Source organism: Amphiprion ocellaris, chromosome 4 (assembly GCF_022539595.1).
Source record: "Amphiprion ocellaris isolate individual 3 ecotype Okinawa chromosome 4, ASM2253959v1, whole genome shotgun sequence".
Lineage (NCBI taxonomy): Eukaryota > Metazoa > Chordata > Actinopteri > Pomacentridae > Amphiprion > Amphiprion ocellaris.
In genome coordinates this window covers 14,620,324-14,638,141 of record NC_072769.1, presented here as the reverse complement: position 1 = coordinate 14,638,141, position 17,818 = coordinate 14,620,324, and the positions used below count along the sequence as shown (strand labels likewise).

Genomic DNA, 17,818 nt, shown 5'->3' with positions numbered 1-17,818 from the left:
TACACTGCAAGTCATTTTAAGGTCAACTCAAATGTCATTTTACACATTTGATCCACAATGTTTCAAATAAATGAGTGGTGGTTCTTGTTTTTAACTATAATAGATATATTGCCATCAGGAAAGAATTTTTAAATAGCGTTCCTTGATAAAGAATTTTTAAAAAATCCATTACATGAACTGACTGATAATCTGGGCAAAAACTTTAGCATTGAATGGAGTAAAATGTAAAGAAAGAAAAATAAATTTCATGTTTTAGAAGTAGCTGAACATTAATTGAGCACATACTTGTGTCTCGGTAAGGTGCTAATGGACAGCATGAGGGAGAGGAGAGAAAAAGAGACAGAGATGTGAGTTCATACACAGAGAATAACATTTCAACAACTACAAAATCAACATTTGCGCAGTAACTAAAAGCATGACAGAAACTGAGAAAAACCTGTCAGATTCTCAAAATCTGAATCTGCTCTACAATTAACTGTCTGCTGTCTTGTGTTTTACGACTGAATAGAGAAAACGTTACAACACACCATACAAATTACACTTAAAGTATAGCACATATATGGTTCACGTGCAGCGTCACAAGCAATACATGCATACATGCAAAGTGACATTCAAAATGGATCACAGACTGTATAACACACACCATTCACACAGAAAAAAAGAAAAATTTCACGGCTCCCAAGTAGCTTATAAATCAGTGAATCTGCAACCAGTAACACACACACAGACAAACACATATGTATGTATGTGCTGTATATAGTATATGCATATATTAATATGATTGATCTGCTCACTTGGGAACCATAATAAGGCTGCATAAACATTTTAAAAAGACATAACCATGCAGAGAAAATTAATGTGGCAAAGAAATAACTCTAAGCTAACTTTTTAAATGTCGTATGTTCATAGTAGGAACATCAGGCACACCTTGGGTGTTGTACATGCCCACGGCTGGGTTGTTATAGACTGCCGAGTCCCCCAGGAGAGTGTTATAAGGATTGTTAGTACCATGGGGACGAAGGAGAGCATTAGTTATAAGATGATTAGCCATGGCTCCTGGTACAGGCAGATAGAGAAAGAGAGAGGAAGAGCAACAGCCAAGTCGAGAGAGGAAGAGTGAGGAAAAGCAACAGCCAAGTCAAGAGAGAAAAAGAGCGAAGCACTCAAGAGCAAAAAAAAGACAGAGGGGAGACAGAGGTTGAAGGAGAGAGCATGTAGCCATTGCAGAGTGGAAGTTAGCAAGAAGGAAAAAACAGAGGAAGGGAGAGTGAGATGGAAAGTGAGTGTGTGGAAGAAAGAGGGAGAGAAGAGGACAAGTAAATCAAACAAGCAAACACAGTTTAGGGAGAAAGCCAAGAAAAAGCTTGACAAGTCATTCTTGCAGCCACTGCATACAGGCTGAGGGAGGGAACGGGAGAGAGAGAGAGAGAGAGAGAGAGATATAGACAGAAAGAGAGAGAGACACAGAGAGAGCAGCATAGCTTGGAGCAGACTGTGCTGCAGTTCAATACGCCTGAGCAGAGAAGCATGACTACAGGATAGTTAATGGACAAAAGGGCCACAAAAAAGTGTTCTCAGTGCATTTTCTTCCCTGGTGGGAGACAGATCATGTACACATTAAGACAGTGCAAGAACAACCAGGACAAATGACCATGACAGCTCCTATCTCTTCGTCTTCATGTTGTATCCCAACCAACATCTGCCACTACTCCTAAGTGTACGTCGTATAGCTTCAAAACACAGAAAGAAAAACGGAGGCGCTGAAACAGCAGCATGATTTCTACAGAAACTCAATGTTTAAAAAAAAGATTTTCACCTTTCTCGAGTCATTAGAGGAAGTATAATGACAGAAATGCACCACTAGTGAGGTACAATGATGTCATTTCATATGATCAACCATTGCTTATGTCATGGCTACACATACTGTCTGCATGATTGCTACTTGTTCTTGCTCTTTTGGTTGTGTTACCAGAGTTTGCTGACCACTGGTGATACGAGACTGTTAATGTTACATCGCTGTCTGACTGTGTGGGATTTGATATTAATATAGTTACGTAAACTACCAACATCTAATTATACAAGGATTCTTCATTAGCCTTGGTTCTGTTGTCCTTCCTCCCACAATTTTATCTTATCTATATTTGGTGCAAATTCAAATTTAAAGCAATTTTAATATATTTACATTGTGAACTCTCTTTAATCACTGTATAATTACAGAGTATAAGTGTTCTCAGTGTAAAAATAACTTTTAAAAGGCTGATAGTTAAAAAAAAAGTTTCGCCTTACCATTTTTTATGTAAATAACATACAAATGTAAAATATAGACTCATTATTTGATTATTATAATGATCTCAAAAGATACAATTACCAACCAAGTTAATATTGCAGAAATAAACACAAATATGACAACATAAACAGCTTAATTAACTACCTAAAACGTAATATTATACTCTTTACAAAGACTACATAGGACAATAAAAGCTGCCAACCAATATGAGTGGCTTATAAACTTGTACCAGATAGCTTCAGGTAATGAGAGAGAAAAGAAGATGAAAAAGTCCTGAAAAAAAATCAGTTTTTCAGGAACTGAAAAATTGATTTTAAGCGTTAATGTTTCTTTAATGTACAATAATAGACATTTAATGGTAAAATCTTTCCCTTAAAAGTAGTGAGTATAATCTATGAAAATTCTCTCTGAAGTGTAGATGAGTAGAGGTACGAAGTATCATAAAATCCTAGTACTGCAGCATAATATAGTGGAGAGGGAATGAATATACATTACCAATCAAAAGTTTAGACACACCTTTTCATTCAATGGTTTTTACTTAATTATTATCGACATTGTAGATTAATACTGAAGACATCAAAACTATAAAAGAACACATATGGAATTATGCTGCAAACAAACAAGTGTTAATCTTCAGTATTAATCTACAGTGTAGAACATAATAGAAATACATAAGAAGTATTGAATGAGAAGGCGTGTCCAAACTTTTGACTGGTAGTGTACATACTCATCCTTATTATTGTAAATTATCAATGACATTATTAACGTTTTAGCTAAAACCTAGTGGTCATTTGTGTTAAACTTACAAATGCACATCAAGTTATTATTATCTTTAATTATTTGGATCAATTCGTCACATTCTTTGCAGATACAAATGTCAGAATCTCAACCAGTGCAATGTGAATGGGGACCGCTGTGTATCATGACTTGCATGCTGGTTGATCATGTGGCATGACAAGTCTTAGGAACTACCATTTACCTCTTTCTAATTCAATTTGTCTTGCCCATTTTCTGTAGACTTCTGTGAGACGTTTAGCTGCCACTGAGGAAGTAAATTCAGGATATCTAAAAATGGGTTTATACCATATCTCAGTGTTTTTACTGCACAAATAAACCATGGAGATAATTTGTCAGCCAAGAATTACGGCTGTCACAGATGACGAGCTAAAAAAGAGAGTCTGAAAAAGAAAATTTTCAGAGGAAATGGCTGTGATTGCTTCAAGAACCTGACAGGAGAGAGTGTGAGTCTGCGGCTGATACAACACTGAGACAAGTGAGACAAATGGGGGTTTTAGAATTTCATATATTTAATGATTAACGTGTAGGAGAATAAAGAGCTTCTGTGATTCTTTTTGGATTAATGGGATCTCAGGGACACTTTTCCAGCTGGACAGGTGTCAACTGTATCCTATTTTAAAGTCTCTTTCTTCATAACAGATATTATAAATGTGGGATTAACCTATAATCAGTCCTATATTTGGTCCAATCCAATCCCATCTCACAACAGTAATATGACCTTTCTTTGGCAATTTTCAGTCATTGCCGCAGTCATTACTATGAAAGGTGTGTTTCACTGGCAAAACATAGATGTTCAGGCATCTCCAAGAAAACAGTGTCAGCTTACCATCACTGTCTTGATTTCAGAGAACTATTTCTCATTGATAATAGTGATTATTTAACAGACGGTAGAGGAAGCACATATTTTGATTTTGCAATTTTCCCATCCCAAAAAACTAATTATTTGAATAATTAGTTCAATATATCAGGTTTATCAGGCAGCACTAACAACAGTGGTGTTGTTACCACTACACTTTAGTATCAAACTCCCATGATTCAGTTGCCACAGTTCAGTTCATAGTAAAACATCACTACTATTTGCACATTAGAAAGAATAGAGCAGCAGACTGAGTGACTTTCTGGACATTAGGGCAGATTCTCCAGTAAAATAAAATATACCTAACTGGTAATTACTGGATATAAATAGTTATGTACATTTGTTAATATTATATGAATAAATAATAAAGAAATACTATATATTAGACATGTAAAATTAACTACATTTTTCTCCTGTGATAGTTTTGGGCTGAAGACAGTTTAGGCCTGCTTTCTGTTTCCCTCTTCCTCCCTAAACCATTTGGAGGCTGTGCACACCTTCCTTTATGTAAGCTAGTTTTCTCCCAAGATGTCTTTCTTTCACTTAGAAGGCTGGTGCCTGTAAGTCACCCAGCTTGGTTTTCTTTGGTTTGGTTTCATTATGTTCAGTTCATCCTATGTTTAATAAACATGTAGTTTTAGCTTTACACCTAATCATGTTCTGTTTGGCTTATTTTGACTCATCTTTAATAAATTTACTGTGTTACTATGTGGCTCTCTCTCCTTTGCTACCGAGCCAGGCATAACACTCTCTCCCAAGTTCAACATGTCAATCTCGTATCTGACTATCCAATTTATTCCATTCCACCGTTATTCACTAAATGTAGCCGTTCGAAAATCTACTAGCGAAGTATCTCTGTGCAGCATAGGCGCTTTAAAGTGTGAGGGGAGGAGGAGGCGGGGGTGTCTTAAGCCCTGCTTCACTAAGTGTGTGATAATTCAAGCGCTGACACACACCGTGTCTGCTTTAGTATCAATCTGTCATGCTAACAGCTTATTAGTGGCCTGAAGAAAGCAAGGGCCACACCTCAACCTAGAGACTAACAAATGGCGGCGTGCATTCCAGCGTGTGCGTGTCAAACTGACTGGCCATTTGGGTGTCTATGCCCTCATTACCCTATGCCTCAGACAGCCATACTCATGGATTCCAATCCTACAGTCCATTACAGTGTCTTGCTCTGGAGGGACAGCAATGGACAGCTCTGAATACAGTGGAAATACACTGAACTAAGCCTAATGCTCACTTAAAAGCTTAGCTGCAGCCATAACTATATTATAATAACACAACCTGGGCTGTACGTGCAGATTCTCAGGTGTAATACGCTGCAATGTTTTGCTGTTCTTGACTGTACAATTCTAGTAGTGTGAAACAGTGTAAACTACACTACATTTAGCTAATAATACAACATTAATATGTTGTAACCCTACATATCTTACAGTATAATCATAGAATCACTGCTGATGTTCAGCTCAGCGCTTGAACACACACCTAACGGATTTCTAATGCTTCAAAACACATCTCACCTTGGAAAAAGAAGCACAGAAGAAGCTTTGTGTTTTTATAGTGGGAACAAAAACTGGTTGATGTCTCAGTTTTGACAAGAGTCTGCCCCTACCTCTCCTTCCTGTAAAGTCATCTTTTGAAGCAGCAGAAAGTAGTAAGTGATATTTACACTCTATTCTGCTAATCTTCCCCTCTTCAAGAACACAATGCCATTATCAGAAGTTTGGACTCCTACCACTTTGCTAAATGACAGCGTATGCTGCCTGAGCCTCCTGCTATTAATAAAGTAGATATGGTGACAGTGATGAGGATGCAAATGGTAGGTATCCCGTGGTTACCTCTGTTGAGCGTGGCAGAGCTGTTGATGTCTCCAGTGATGAAGGAGGACTCCTGTTTTCTCACAGTGTCATTCCACATCCGCCTGATGCGACTCTATACACAGGAGAAAAAGAAGCGAGAGAAAGAGATAGAGGGGAGGGTACAGGAGGTATGGGTGAAGAACACAAAGAGGTAGCAATGATGAAGGGGAAAAGAAATAAAAGGAAGGAACAGGAACAAGTCAAGGGAGAAAAGACGTGACAACAAAAGAGGGGAGAAAAAAAATATGGTAAGAAACGTAACACATAGGATATGATGTGCAAAGGAATGGCAAATTAGTGCAGGAGAGGCAGTAAAGGAAAAAGCAAAGCAACAACCAACAAGAGAGGAACAGGTAGGAAAAAATAATCATGCATCAGTGTCAGTTATACTCCCTGTGTGTCAGCAACATCATCTGTGTCAGTCAGGGTTTGGGATATCTCACTTTCAACACAAGTCTACATTCTAAGTCTAAGGTATTAATGGTCAAATTTGCCTAAAGTAAAAGAAGTTGAAAGTGAACTGTGATAACCCAAAACCCTCATGGCGTGCTCTGGCCTCACCTGAGAGTCTGCTGTGCTGTAGCGTCCAGGTGTGCAGGCAGGTAAGCTCACCTGTGAGCCTGTGGAGTATCGGCCCGGGGTCCGTGAGGTGGTGGTCTTACTGGAGGAGGAGATGGAGGTCTCCACACTCTTGCCGCTGCAGCAGTGAGTACGCAGACATTTGCCGTATTCTTTGCGCACCTGGGTGGGGGAGTTACACACAGACATGTACACATTCAACCAGCACACGCAAAGGAGGAGGAATTGACTGACGTTCCACTTTAACCTTGCACATAATGAAGCATATTTTTAAGATGACACACCAGGATAAAAGACAGACAATCTCTTCTTTTACTCAAATCTCTTGTGTAAACACTAAACCCATAAAATTTAGTCTTTTCAAGATTAACTGCATAAACTTTCCACCTGTCAACATCCGCCCTAAATACCACACATCCATCTGAAACGGACATATCCCTTAGAGAGATATATGATGCACTTGTACACACAGAACATCTGCATTTAGATCCCAATCAAGTTAGAACAAACAGAATTGTAATTGCTTTTTAACAAGCTTGTTGGACTGGCAGACATCTATTGCCACATGCTCTGTTTGAACAGCTGTGTGGTGAGTTACTCCATGCATCTTGGAAGAAATCATGTTGGGCCGCAGCCAAAGAAAACCTCAGCTCTGTTCTGAGGACATCTCTCCGGATACCTGATCCCATGGCCTTACACATACCTAAGCACAGAGTACACACAGACACACACACATACACACCACGCTTGTTTATCGGTCATACACTTAAGACTAAAAAAACTCTCTGAGGGATTGCAGCCAGATGAGAGTATTAAGCATTTGATGAATTTTCCTTCCATTCTCCTCTTCTACACTCCCAGGCACTGACAATGTGTGGGAGACTCAGTAAAAATATCTGCGGATGTGTAGGCTCTTCCTGGAAGCAACATGTAACTCAAATATGAGAAGTGATACATATGTACTCACAAATGCTAATAATCCTTTAAGGCACGCCAAACCGAAAACATACATAAAAGCGCTTTTTAAAATGAAAGGAGTATTTGAAAGGAAGCTCTGTGCTAATGTGAGCAAGGCTGAAATATCAAACCCCAGAATTCATTAGGAGTGTATCTGTAACCACTGCTGCTCAGACATTAAAAATGACACCTATTTCCTTTTCCTGTGTCCAATATTCGAGAAAAAAAACCCCATAAAATTAAGCTGAATTTTTGACAATACTTGACAAGTCATTCTAGGTTTGATGACCCGCATGATGATGAAAAACCTTCTATGCTGCTGGGTTTAGACAGTCATGATGTAAGATTAGCAGCTCAGTGTGTTACCTGCTGCCACAAGGCAAGACAGACAGTGAAAGAGAGAGAGAGAGGGAGAGAGGGCAGAGAGACAGAGTGGTGTGAGGCAGCGAGAATGAAATAGTGCTAGAACTGAGCAGCCAGGAGGGATACTGAATGACCAATCAAACCTGTGACAGCTCCACAGATATTTGTGGTGTCCCTGCTGATCGTCTGCTAGCATGTTTGTGTGTCTGAGCGCATTTGTATTTGTCCGTCCGTCATACTATCTATTTCTGTCTAGCTTCGTCTCGGCGTGCCTCGCTCACCTTTTTCTGCAGTATGCAGTGGAAGATGAAGATGAACATGCCCTGCAGAGAGTTGAAGATGGTGAAAAGGTAGGCCATGATCACGGTGCTCTCGTTGATGTACATGAGGCCGAAAGCCCAGGTCAGACCCAGCAGACACAGCAGGGCTATGGCCCCGATCACCCAAGACCTATATGAGAAATAACTGAAAATTAGAAATGCACAGCAAATTTCTGTATGTCCTTATCAATTAAAACTCAGACACGGGAAGTCCGTCTTTTTTCCTGGATCGGAAAAGTTATTCAGCCAAGGCTGACACATGTGGGACCACGAGACAGGAGGAAGAGGTTAGAGAGGGTTCATTCAAAGCCCCAACGCTGTGGGAGAGGGATGGAGGAAACAGTGGGGATTTAGCATAAAAGAATTATACCTTGACAAAAAGGGGGAGAGAAGAGAGCGAGAGTGGATTTGCTCATTTAGATATCATCTCAAGGGAGGGAGGGGAGGTTATGAGTAAGCTGATGTCACCAACTAGTATCAAAAAAAGCTACAGTATACTTTTTCTGAGTTACAGCCAAACTCCAGCAGTCAATGGCAGGGGGGACAAAACATTTTCACAGGTAGAAGTGGCTCCTGAAGTCAGTTAGTGCAATTGTGATAATAGCAGATTAACAGAACTAAATTTAGTAAAAGTTTTCAGGACTGTGAACTTTAGCTTCAAATAAAAGCTATGAAGAAGTGAGTCATAGAGGCCAAATGTCATAGAAATGTGGTCACGCTCAGGCATGTATATGCATTGTAAGTCCTTGTCTGAGTGTGTGTGCAGTGTGCGTCCATGCGAGTGGCTTCACTGGGCAGTAAGTAGAGGGACATTACAGCCATTATAAATGACATTTCCCACTAAAGGTCACAGTTTTGGGCCTGCCACAGCCGAGATGATGGCTGTTAATTTGATTGGCTGACTGGGCAGTGATCACCTCTAATGCGAAGGAGAGAGACAAAGAAAGTGTGCAAGGAAAGATAGAGGAGGAGATGGGAGAGAGAAGAACACACAGGGAGAGATATTAGGAGAGTCATGAGGAAGGAAGAGAGACAGAGGAGGAGAGTAAGTGAGTGAAACTGAGGTGATTGATTCGATGTTGCCCTCTGTGGCACCATTCAGGCGAGACAGAACCTCCAATAAAGCTCGTCTGACGACCCTCTTCAATAAAGGGTACACTCATCTCTTTCTTTTCCATCCCGCCATTTCACCTCTCCCTCCAGTGCTCCCTTGAGTCACAGTTTCTCTCTCAGCTCTGTTTACCTGAATTCACATAGCGCCATTATAATATTTTAATAGCACACTGGGTCTATAAGTCATAGGACCTCACAAATCTCACATGAACAAGAAATCCATTTTACAAGGCAGGTTAATGGTTAATTTAGGAATATGCATGAACTCTAGGCGGCTTCTACAGGCAAATAACACAACAAGCAAACCAAATAAAATGTCTCATCTGATTGGAGTGAGGCCTTACCAGAGCCAATCCACAACAAAGACAACTTATGATGGCTTGGAGTTAAAGAGACAAAGAAAAACAAAAGGAAGAAAAAATAAGACAAAAAAAGGGCATGATGGTGATTAACGAGTAAATGAACCACAATAAGACATGACTAATGAAGTGAAATAGATTAAAATCTAGCCAGGCTTCACTGTGCTCAGAGACACTAAGGAAAATCATTAAAATGGAAAAAGAAAACTATCCAAAAGCATCATATTTTAAATTATTCTTTGATTTTCATCTTTCATTAGGGTTTTTTATTACACTCCCCTGAACTACACTGAAGCAAAGATCAGCTGGTTTTATTTCTGAAATATTTCCCACTTAAAGTCCTACTTTAAAAACTGCTGTCATAAAGGATACATTGGCAATAATATTTAAATGATAACCCCAGAAACAAGAAAGCCATTCTATGATTATAAATTCTGAGCTCAGCAAGGCATTGAGCTCTGAGCCGCGGCATATTGTTTGAATTAGACTGAGCCTTTTTGTCGTGAGCTGGACTGGAACAAGAAATAACAAAATCCCGATTAGTTAGCTCAGTAGACAGACTTTCAGTATTCTATGGAAATGAAGTCATATTGCAGTGACATTCTCTAAGGGGTGCATGAGTAATAGGGACATGACTGAGAATAATGATATGATAAATTCAGTCTGTAGCATCTCAAAATGATGTAAGATAAAGGTGAAATATGCTTCATGGGACATGGTGGTTTCAAAAAAAAAAAAAAAAGGTTGATGGACATGAGCTTGAAGGAATAGCTAAACATTTTGGGGAATATGCTCAGTCACTTTCATCCAGTTAAAGTTAGATGAGAAGACTGATGCGACTGTCATGTCTGTACAGCAGTTATGAAGCTGGAGCCAGCAGCTGGTTAGCAGTAAAATCCACTGCTCACTAATTAACCCCTTATAGCCAGCTGCTGAATTCACACGAAAAACATGATGTGAGAGGACTAAATTGGATTGTGCGCAGGATTACTTCTAGTTCACAGCTAAAAGAGAAACAATCTTAAGAAATAGTATCACCCCCATAGAACTGCAAATGATTATACTCTCCCTTACCCTTTATCTATTGCTATGACTATTATTATTATTTTAGCCTGCCTTGTGTTTAGGGTTTTAATTTCTATGTAAAGTGCTTTTTGTAAACTCTGTTTTTAAAAGGTGCTATACGTAAAGTTATCATTATTATTATTTGTACATATTGGTTTATGTATGAATTAAACAAAATAAAAAACAGCCACAAAACAGCTTTGGAGTGGCCTGTATGCATATTTTACTACCACTGGACAAATCTAGTTTAGAGTGTTCTAATACTGAGCAAATAAGACTATCTACAGGTTCCAGCTAAATACTGCATTTACTGTACAAACATGGGAGTAGTATCAACTTTCTCCTCTTGACTAAAAAAAAAGCCCAACATGTCAAACAATTCCTTGAGCTTACTACACACAAGCATGCAAAATCAGTCCTGCTTTCAAAACCAGGCTCTCTGGTGTGGTGGCAGAAAGGTATGTGCAAAAGAACTTACTTGATATTGTCCAGACAACCAGAGTCTGGTTTGAGAATGGCTGTGTGATGGAACATCTTATAAAGAGCGATACCGAGGAAGATAACGTTCAGCTGAAACACACCGGCACACACAGACACACACACACAAGTTAATATTCTGCAGCAATGAGACTAATTAAAGACACAATGTCACTACAGCAATTCGCCCGCACACAGTGCATATCATTTCATTTTCCCTTCCAACCGTAATTAGCTTGGAGACACACTATCAGCCCACAATCAACAACCCTTTATGTGCTGAAAATATAGTAGCTTGAGCATCAGGGAAAATACAGCAGTCATTACATCCATTTAGGATCATTGTTACAGTGGAAACCCAATTCTCACAGATGCAGTCTTTTCTATTGGCTTGCTAATGCACAGATAGGGTGTTTTAATAATGACTGTCTGGACCGCTGCGCTGGGTCTCGGAGACTGTATATGTTACCAGTGGGCGTAGTGTCATAACAGGGCAGTCTCACCTGTACTACTCCCCCCTTGCAGCTCCACTTAGATCAGCGATAGCCTGTCTGACATTTCTAAAATGAGTACAGAGCATCAGTGTGCAGGCAACTGGGAACATGTCCCAGTGCTTTCATTCTCATTGCTTTTTAAATATATATTTTCATCTTTTTCCGTCAGTACGCCTGCCGAGTCGACTAACTCTATTTCTGTCTCTGTTTACTTGTTCAGGGTAGAATACCTGTTCTTGCTCTTCAAAACACTGTGCTGACTGGTGAAACATCATTCATTGGCATTGCTTGATAAAAGGACTAGGAAAATGGTCAAACTAGCAGCCTGTGTTTCCCCATTTCTGCTCATTTTGGCAGCATTGCAATAAAATTGCTACAGTGGGCCAGAAGGAAAACGGCCCTTGGACTGTTAAATAAGTGCCTGATAGCAGTATAACTTTGCTGGCCTCTTATCATAATCTGTGTGACACACAGCGGTTTGTGCTCTATGTCCTCTCTGCAGATTTCCAGCTTGTAGGAATATGTGCCCACTTGAGAGTTAATCCACGAGTGGGAATTATTAAGTTGACACATAAAGTTCCTTCCGCTTCTACTTACACTGCTGAGGGGCTCAGGCAAACCTTGCAGGAGATTAAATGAACACCTTGGTGTAACACGTTGTTCCCACTCTGTACATGCAGTGCTATGTTGAGTGTGTGTGAGTATACATGTATGTACATCTCACCATAATGATGAGCGTAGCAGGGCCTATGAAGCTCCAGATAAAGTACGTATCCAGTCGCAACCAGCACCTAGAGACGGGGAAACGGCAAGAGAGTGAGTTAGAGATGAGAAACACTGAGAAATATCATGCATGAGAAACACCGGGAAAGAAGAACAGGAAGGGAGATAGACGTGTGGGGATTAAAAATATGCTCTGGTCTCACAGGGATGTGGGGTAGCAAGGATTTACCATAAGAGGACAAGGCGTGCATCACAGCTACACACACACACACACACACACACACACACACACACACACATAGAGGGGGGAAGGGTGGAAAAAAAACATTATGTGACATACAGTAAATCAAATGCATCACAACAGATGGAGGACAAAAGAAATTGGGGTGCATGAGAAAGTGAAAGAGATAAAGAACGGCAAGAAAGGTGTAACAAGATGGAGGAAAACAGACTATAAGCACACCTCAGACATACATCACACACAGAGGAGGGAGACAGCGAGGGATGAGCACCTGTGATAAATAAACCTTTACTTCCCCCTTAGGGCACAGATATATGACATGGTCACATCCTGTGGTCCCAAAAATATGACATGACTGTGTTCATTTGAATACTGAGTTATGGATGCAGGCCTCATATCAGGCTATTTATGGAGTCTGGGAATGGCTGTGGCGAGGTTAAAGGAGAGAGGAGGGAACACATGCACGCACGCACACACATATAATATATGCACACAAACACACATCTACATATTCAGAGACAGAAGACATGCATAAACGCATATAACCACACACACACACACACACAGACTCTCTAATGCACACCCACAGGCAGTAATTTCTGACCATGAGGTTGGCGTTGGTAGTAAAAGATATACTGCTGTATGCTAAATTATACTACCCCGAAACATCTTCACTCATCAACTGCAGCAAGAAGAGGGAGGAAAAAAAAAAAGAACATCCCAGAGTGCCCTCCACTGAGGTCAGACCCAACTGGTTGCAGAAAAAAAAAAAAGGTGCCAGAGAAAAACCACTGGAGCAAAATGGCCAACTGATTCATGACCAGCTGCTTTTGAATTATTAATCTTTCAATTTCCACCACATTAGAGAGCCCTCCATTATGGGCCCCTGACTGTGTCACAGTATCTTCCATTAGGGCTCCTTTGCTAAGTCATAGCCACCTTCATTATGGGACGTGAATGAAACTCAGTGCCACTGGCTAATATGGGGAAGAATAAGGTGCATTACGTGACAAGGTGACACAGCAGGGATGGCAGATGATATTTTCAGAGGTTTTGTCTTAATGTGTTATGTCAAAAATGATAAGCAGTGTCATTTTCATGGCTGGACTGATAAATGAGTCATATGAGTTAATTTCTGCTTTTAATGAAAAGTACCTTGCAGTGAAAATACTTGTGTCAATTACTTTTCAAATCCACGAGGCCCACGGGGCACAGGACGGTGAAAAGCAAGAAGATAAATTGTTTGGGTGCAGGATTGTCAGGATTCAAGTCATTCGGCATTTTTTTAGTGTAAAGCCATTGTCTCAAGGCTTCTATAAGACTGTGTCGGCTACTGGCATACAGTCTGATTATTTATCCAGAGCTTTGCATTCAGAGTCTCATGTTTTAATGATCATCCCGCAATGAAATATTGATCTAAGTGGCATGAGGATTGGTGTGACTTGATGGTTAAATACTGCTAAAGTCCACCCTTTGCTGGTCGTCAAACCTCTTTGCCATGATGCGAGTGGAAAGCTGCCACGTTTAAACTGCAAAAGATCACAGTGAATGTGAGCATTTGAGCATGTGAGTCATTTACTGGTGCTAAAGTTTCCTTGTCATATTTCCTCATTCTATAGGGAACCTCTCATTTATAAACAATTGAGGAGAAGAGATTTTTTTTCTAATGCACATCTACATGGAAGGTCCACAATGCAATGATGCCATACAGTCATAGAAGCATAGGTCAGGGACACTAACAATGCACCATATAGAGTACATCAAATGTGCATTATGCATTGAATATGCATATGTTCTAAATGAATAAAATTTTGACCTCTTCTTGGAGTCAGAGGATGAATGGAACAGACAGGACGCGCAAATCAAACTGTATACCTTCACTCCTGTGTATTTGTAAGTTGTCTATTATACATATATGTACTTCATATGAATGAGATGCTGGCTTCCTTTTCTTGTATTCGCCCTGTGTCTAGGGTTGAACAAGTCAAGCGTGCATGAATACGTTATCTTGTGTTTTTAATGTATGTCCTCATCCTTCACTTCCTCCAGAGAGGCCAGCTTTATTTTTAACACACACAAGTGCAAACCAGTATGGCTCCATGCACACCCCGACAGATTATTCCATCACTCTCTCCCTCATCCCTCCATTCTCACTCTTAAAACCAGTCTTTTTCTCCCTCAGTCTGCTTTACTGTACACCCCCTCCTCCTATCCCGCCTGTTAAATCCCTCCATATTCACACATTGTCGCTGCTGTGCTCATGCAGGCGCTCTGTGGTGCATCCTGCCCTGCTTGTCCCCATACTTCCCTCCTCCTCTCCATCCTTCTCTGCCTCTCTCTCCCTCCTCAGCCTCTCTGTATCGACTCTTGAGAAGTGCCACAGCTTGTAGAGTCCACTGTGGCAGACGCAGCCAAAATGACAGCAGGCACTCCAGTTTCCCTCCCTGTCCACCCTTGCCCTGTCATCCATCCTTTCTTTATGCTACGCGTTTTTTAAACCGAATTCCTTACACTCGGTCGGTGCCGTAGCTCCTGTAGTCCACTGCAGCAGAGACGGCCACTATGACAGCAGGTACTCCGTATCCTGCCAGGTAGAAGTACTTAGTCCTGGAGTGTTCGCTCTCAAACACCTCTACCAGCATGATGTAGAGCTGCACCCCTTCCAGGAACATCCAGGTGAACGCTGCCAAGAAGAAGAAATGGAGCAAGGCCGCAAAGACTGCACAGACAATCTGGTGAGGGAAGGAAAAGATTGAGAGGATTTAGAAATACAGTAGCACTACACACACAAAAAAATGTCATGAAATACTTATTCTTCTGGACATTTGCACTGATTAGTTAGAAAGCAGAAGAATGACGCACATACTGCAGGCGATAAGGTTATGAGTCAGATTTAGAAAGTAATAATTTATCATATTCACATAAGGATGAAAATGTGAGGGATTAAAAATTGGACTGCAATACTGGAATAGACAGGAGACTGAGGGGATAAGGCAAATGGAAATAGAGGGAACTCACAATCACAGTGCACTATAGCAGCAATTTCAGGTGACAGGGAGACTCAAAATCACTTCAAGATAGAAATATTAGTTGGGCCTCCTTCACACTTTACTCACTGTGTACAATCTACCAGTCATCTAAGAAGATAAATGAGAAAATATAAGTGACAAGTTGGTGCTGCAGCCTGTACTGATTGACCACATTTCAAATAGAAGTAGCAAAGCACTTTCAAAGGGGGCTGACAAGAAGGAGGGGGAGTTGGGTTGTTGAGGAGGGCGAATTACTTGGCAACACTGTTGAAAATACAATATGATTTTTGCCAATGCCAAGGATGAACAAAATAAGTGGAACTGCTGCAAAAATGACTCAGCAACTTGGTGTGAAAAAGACAAAGCACACATAAAATGTGACAGATTTTAGAGCTTGGAAAAAGGCATAAGTAACATCGGTTTGGATGCTGAATAGTTGGGGCAAAACACAGTTTTTATGCCTTTACTGGAGTCAAACTGTATGTTTTGAGCCAACCACATAATCAAAACCCTGCACCTGTTGTTAATTTAGTTTCTTGTGGAATGGTAATTATCAAATGTCAAATAAAAAAATGTAACACTTGTACCCACCTGTACCAACCCCGTGGTTATACATTCATGTTGAAAGTGAGTAAATGGACTCTAAATTACATTGTTAGTGGCCAATGAATAGTGACGGATGAAAGAGATGTAAAAGAGTTAGAGAGGTAGATGATAACATGCTTAGAAAAGCCTGTGAGAGCCTCTCCTGGATGTGGCTGAAGAAGAGAAAAACAGCAGCAAAGGATGAGGAGTAGGAAAATGAAAGAGGGGTGTTCACACCTCAAACCACATTAACGATTCAGGCAATAGGATGGGAAGAAAAGAGGGGTGCTTAAGAAAAGAAGGCGAAGAAAGAATGAGCGGTGAGACTTGGCCCGTCAGGTTCATGGCAATGTTCTAATTTAAAGAGTCACTCCTAAATCATTGAATGGAAGAGCTAACAGACAGACTTTTATAATGGAAGGGTTTGCAGTGAGAGACAATTACCTAATGTCTGAGAGACAATGAGTTTAGGGGGCGAGGGAGTCACTCATTTCCATTTCTAATGATCACACAGTGTAGCTTTCACACACATGCATGCACACACACACAGGTAAAGAAAAGCGGCTGCTTATGCAAAGTCATTTAGTTTTCCTGCTGGAATTACTGGCTTAACCGGCTGCAAGCTAAGTGACGTTGAAGATGTTAATGGAGGTCGCAAATAGTCACCAGTAATTAACGGACGAACGGTGCACACAAATATAGCGGCACACATACATACAAAGAAACATGATCCCTCCCACACAAACACACACACACGAGCGCTCACAGACAAAGAGAGATACCCGAGCATCACAGTCAAAACACACATTCCATCAAATTTGCTTTTTCTCTTCATTTGCGAAGAGAATTCTGTCTCACTGAATGCTCTGCAGAATGCAAAGGCCTGAGGCTGTTCTAAGTCTTCTTGAATACTATGGGGAAGATAAAGGATACAGCCTTGAGCTCTTCCTCCCAAAGAGACATAAAATTTGCAATAGTTCAAATGACTAACACATAAAACACATAGGTTACCTAGTGCTAAGATGCCTACAGAGTCTGAACCTGTATTGTTGTTCACACACACACGCGTGCGCATACACACATACACACATAAAGGCTTCCCTCATGTTGATTATTATTTGGGTGACTTTGCACAGTGAAAATAAAGCTGAATATCTCATCTCGGAATATGTCCCATAAGATTTTTGTGCAAATGCTTGCAGGTTTCAAGTCCTAATCCATGACTGGTGTATTGAATGCAGACCATATGGATTATACAACAGGGGCTATGATTGGAATGCAGACCATGTGGACCTTGATGGCTGAGCCAAAACTGCACTGTAAGCCACTAGGGATCGAGCTTGATATCGGTTGCATCAGGGATGCGTAAAAATCGCTTTAAAAAATTAGAGCACAACGATTTTTAAAAACCCTCCACACTGTCAGGGGGAAGAACTGTGACCAGTAGGTAATGATGCACTTGTTGTTCTGAAAATGATCCTCTCTTTTCCAGATGTAAACATGCTAGTATTTATACTTGACATACATAGTGCTTGAAATGGCAAATATACCCATGTGACCAATTACTAAAATTAGCAAAAGTAGTATAGTCCACTCTGCACAAGCATCATGGCTGCAGAGAATAGCACCACTGTTTCATGTGAATTGTCTTCAAGAACCTACAAGACACTCCAATTGATTTCTACTGAAGCTCCTATGTTTACCATGATC

General features: G+C 40.5%; 1 protein-coding gene across 11 annotated transcripts in view; it reads right to left on the bottom strand.

Annotated features, from left to right (window-relative positions):
- adgrl3.1 (adhesion G protein-coupled receptor L3.1) overlaps positions 1-17,818 on the bottom strand; it is a 117,057-nt gene that overhangs the window by 4,645 nt on the left and 94,594 nt on the right. For 2 of the 11 annotated variants that reach the window (XM_035952584.2, XM_035952585.2), the window contains 8 exons: positions 15,006-15,226; positions 12,255-12,321; positions 11,038-11,129; positions 7,984-8,152; positions 6,365-6,544; positions 5,783-5,876; positions 928-1,056; positions 286-303 (listed from right to left, as the gene is read on the bottom strand). In XM_035952584.2, coding sequence (XP_035808477.1) covers positions 286-303; positions 928-1,056; positions 5,783-5,876; positions 6,365-6,544; positions 7,984-8,152; positions 11,038-11,129; positions 12,255-12,321; positions 15,006-15,226 — 970 coding nt within the window. The remainder of the gene's footprint in view (positions 1-285; positions 304-927; positions 1,057-5,782; positions 5,877-6,364; positions 6,545-7,983; positions 8,153-11,037; positions 11,130-12,254; positions 12,322-15,005; positions 15,227-17,818) is intronic. The other 9 variants (XM_035952586.2, XM_055009817.1, XM_023279705.3 and 6 more) reach the window with 7 other exon arrangements.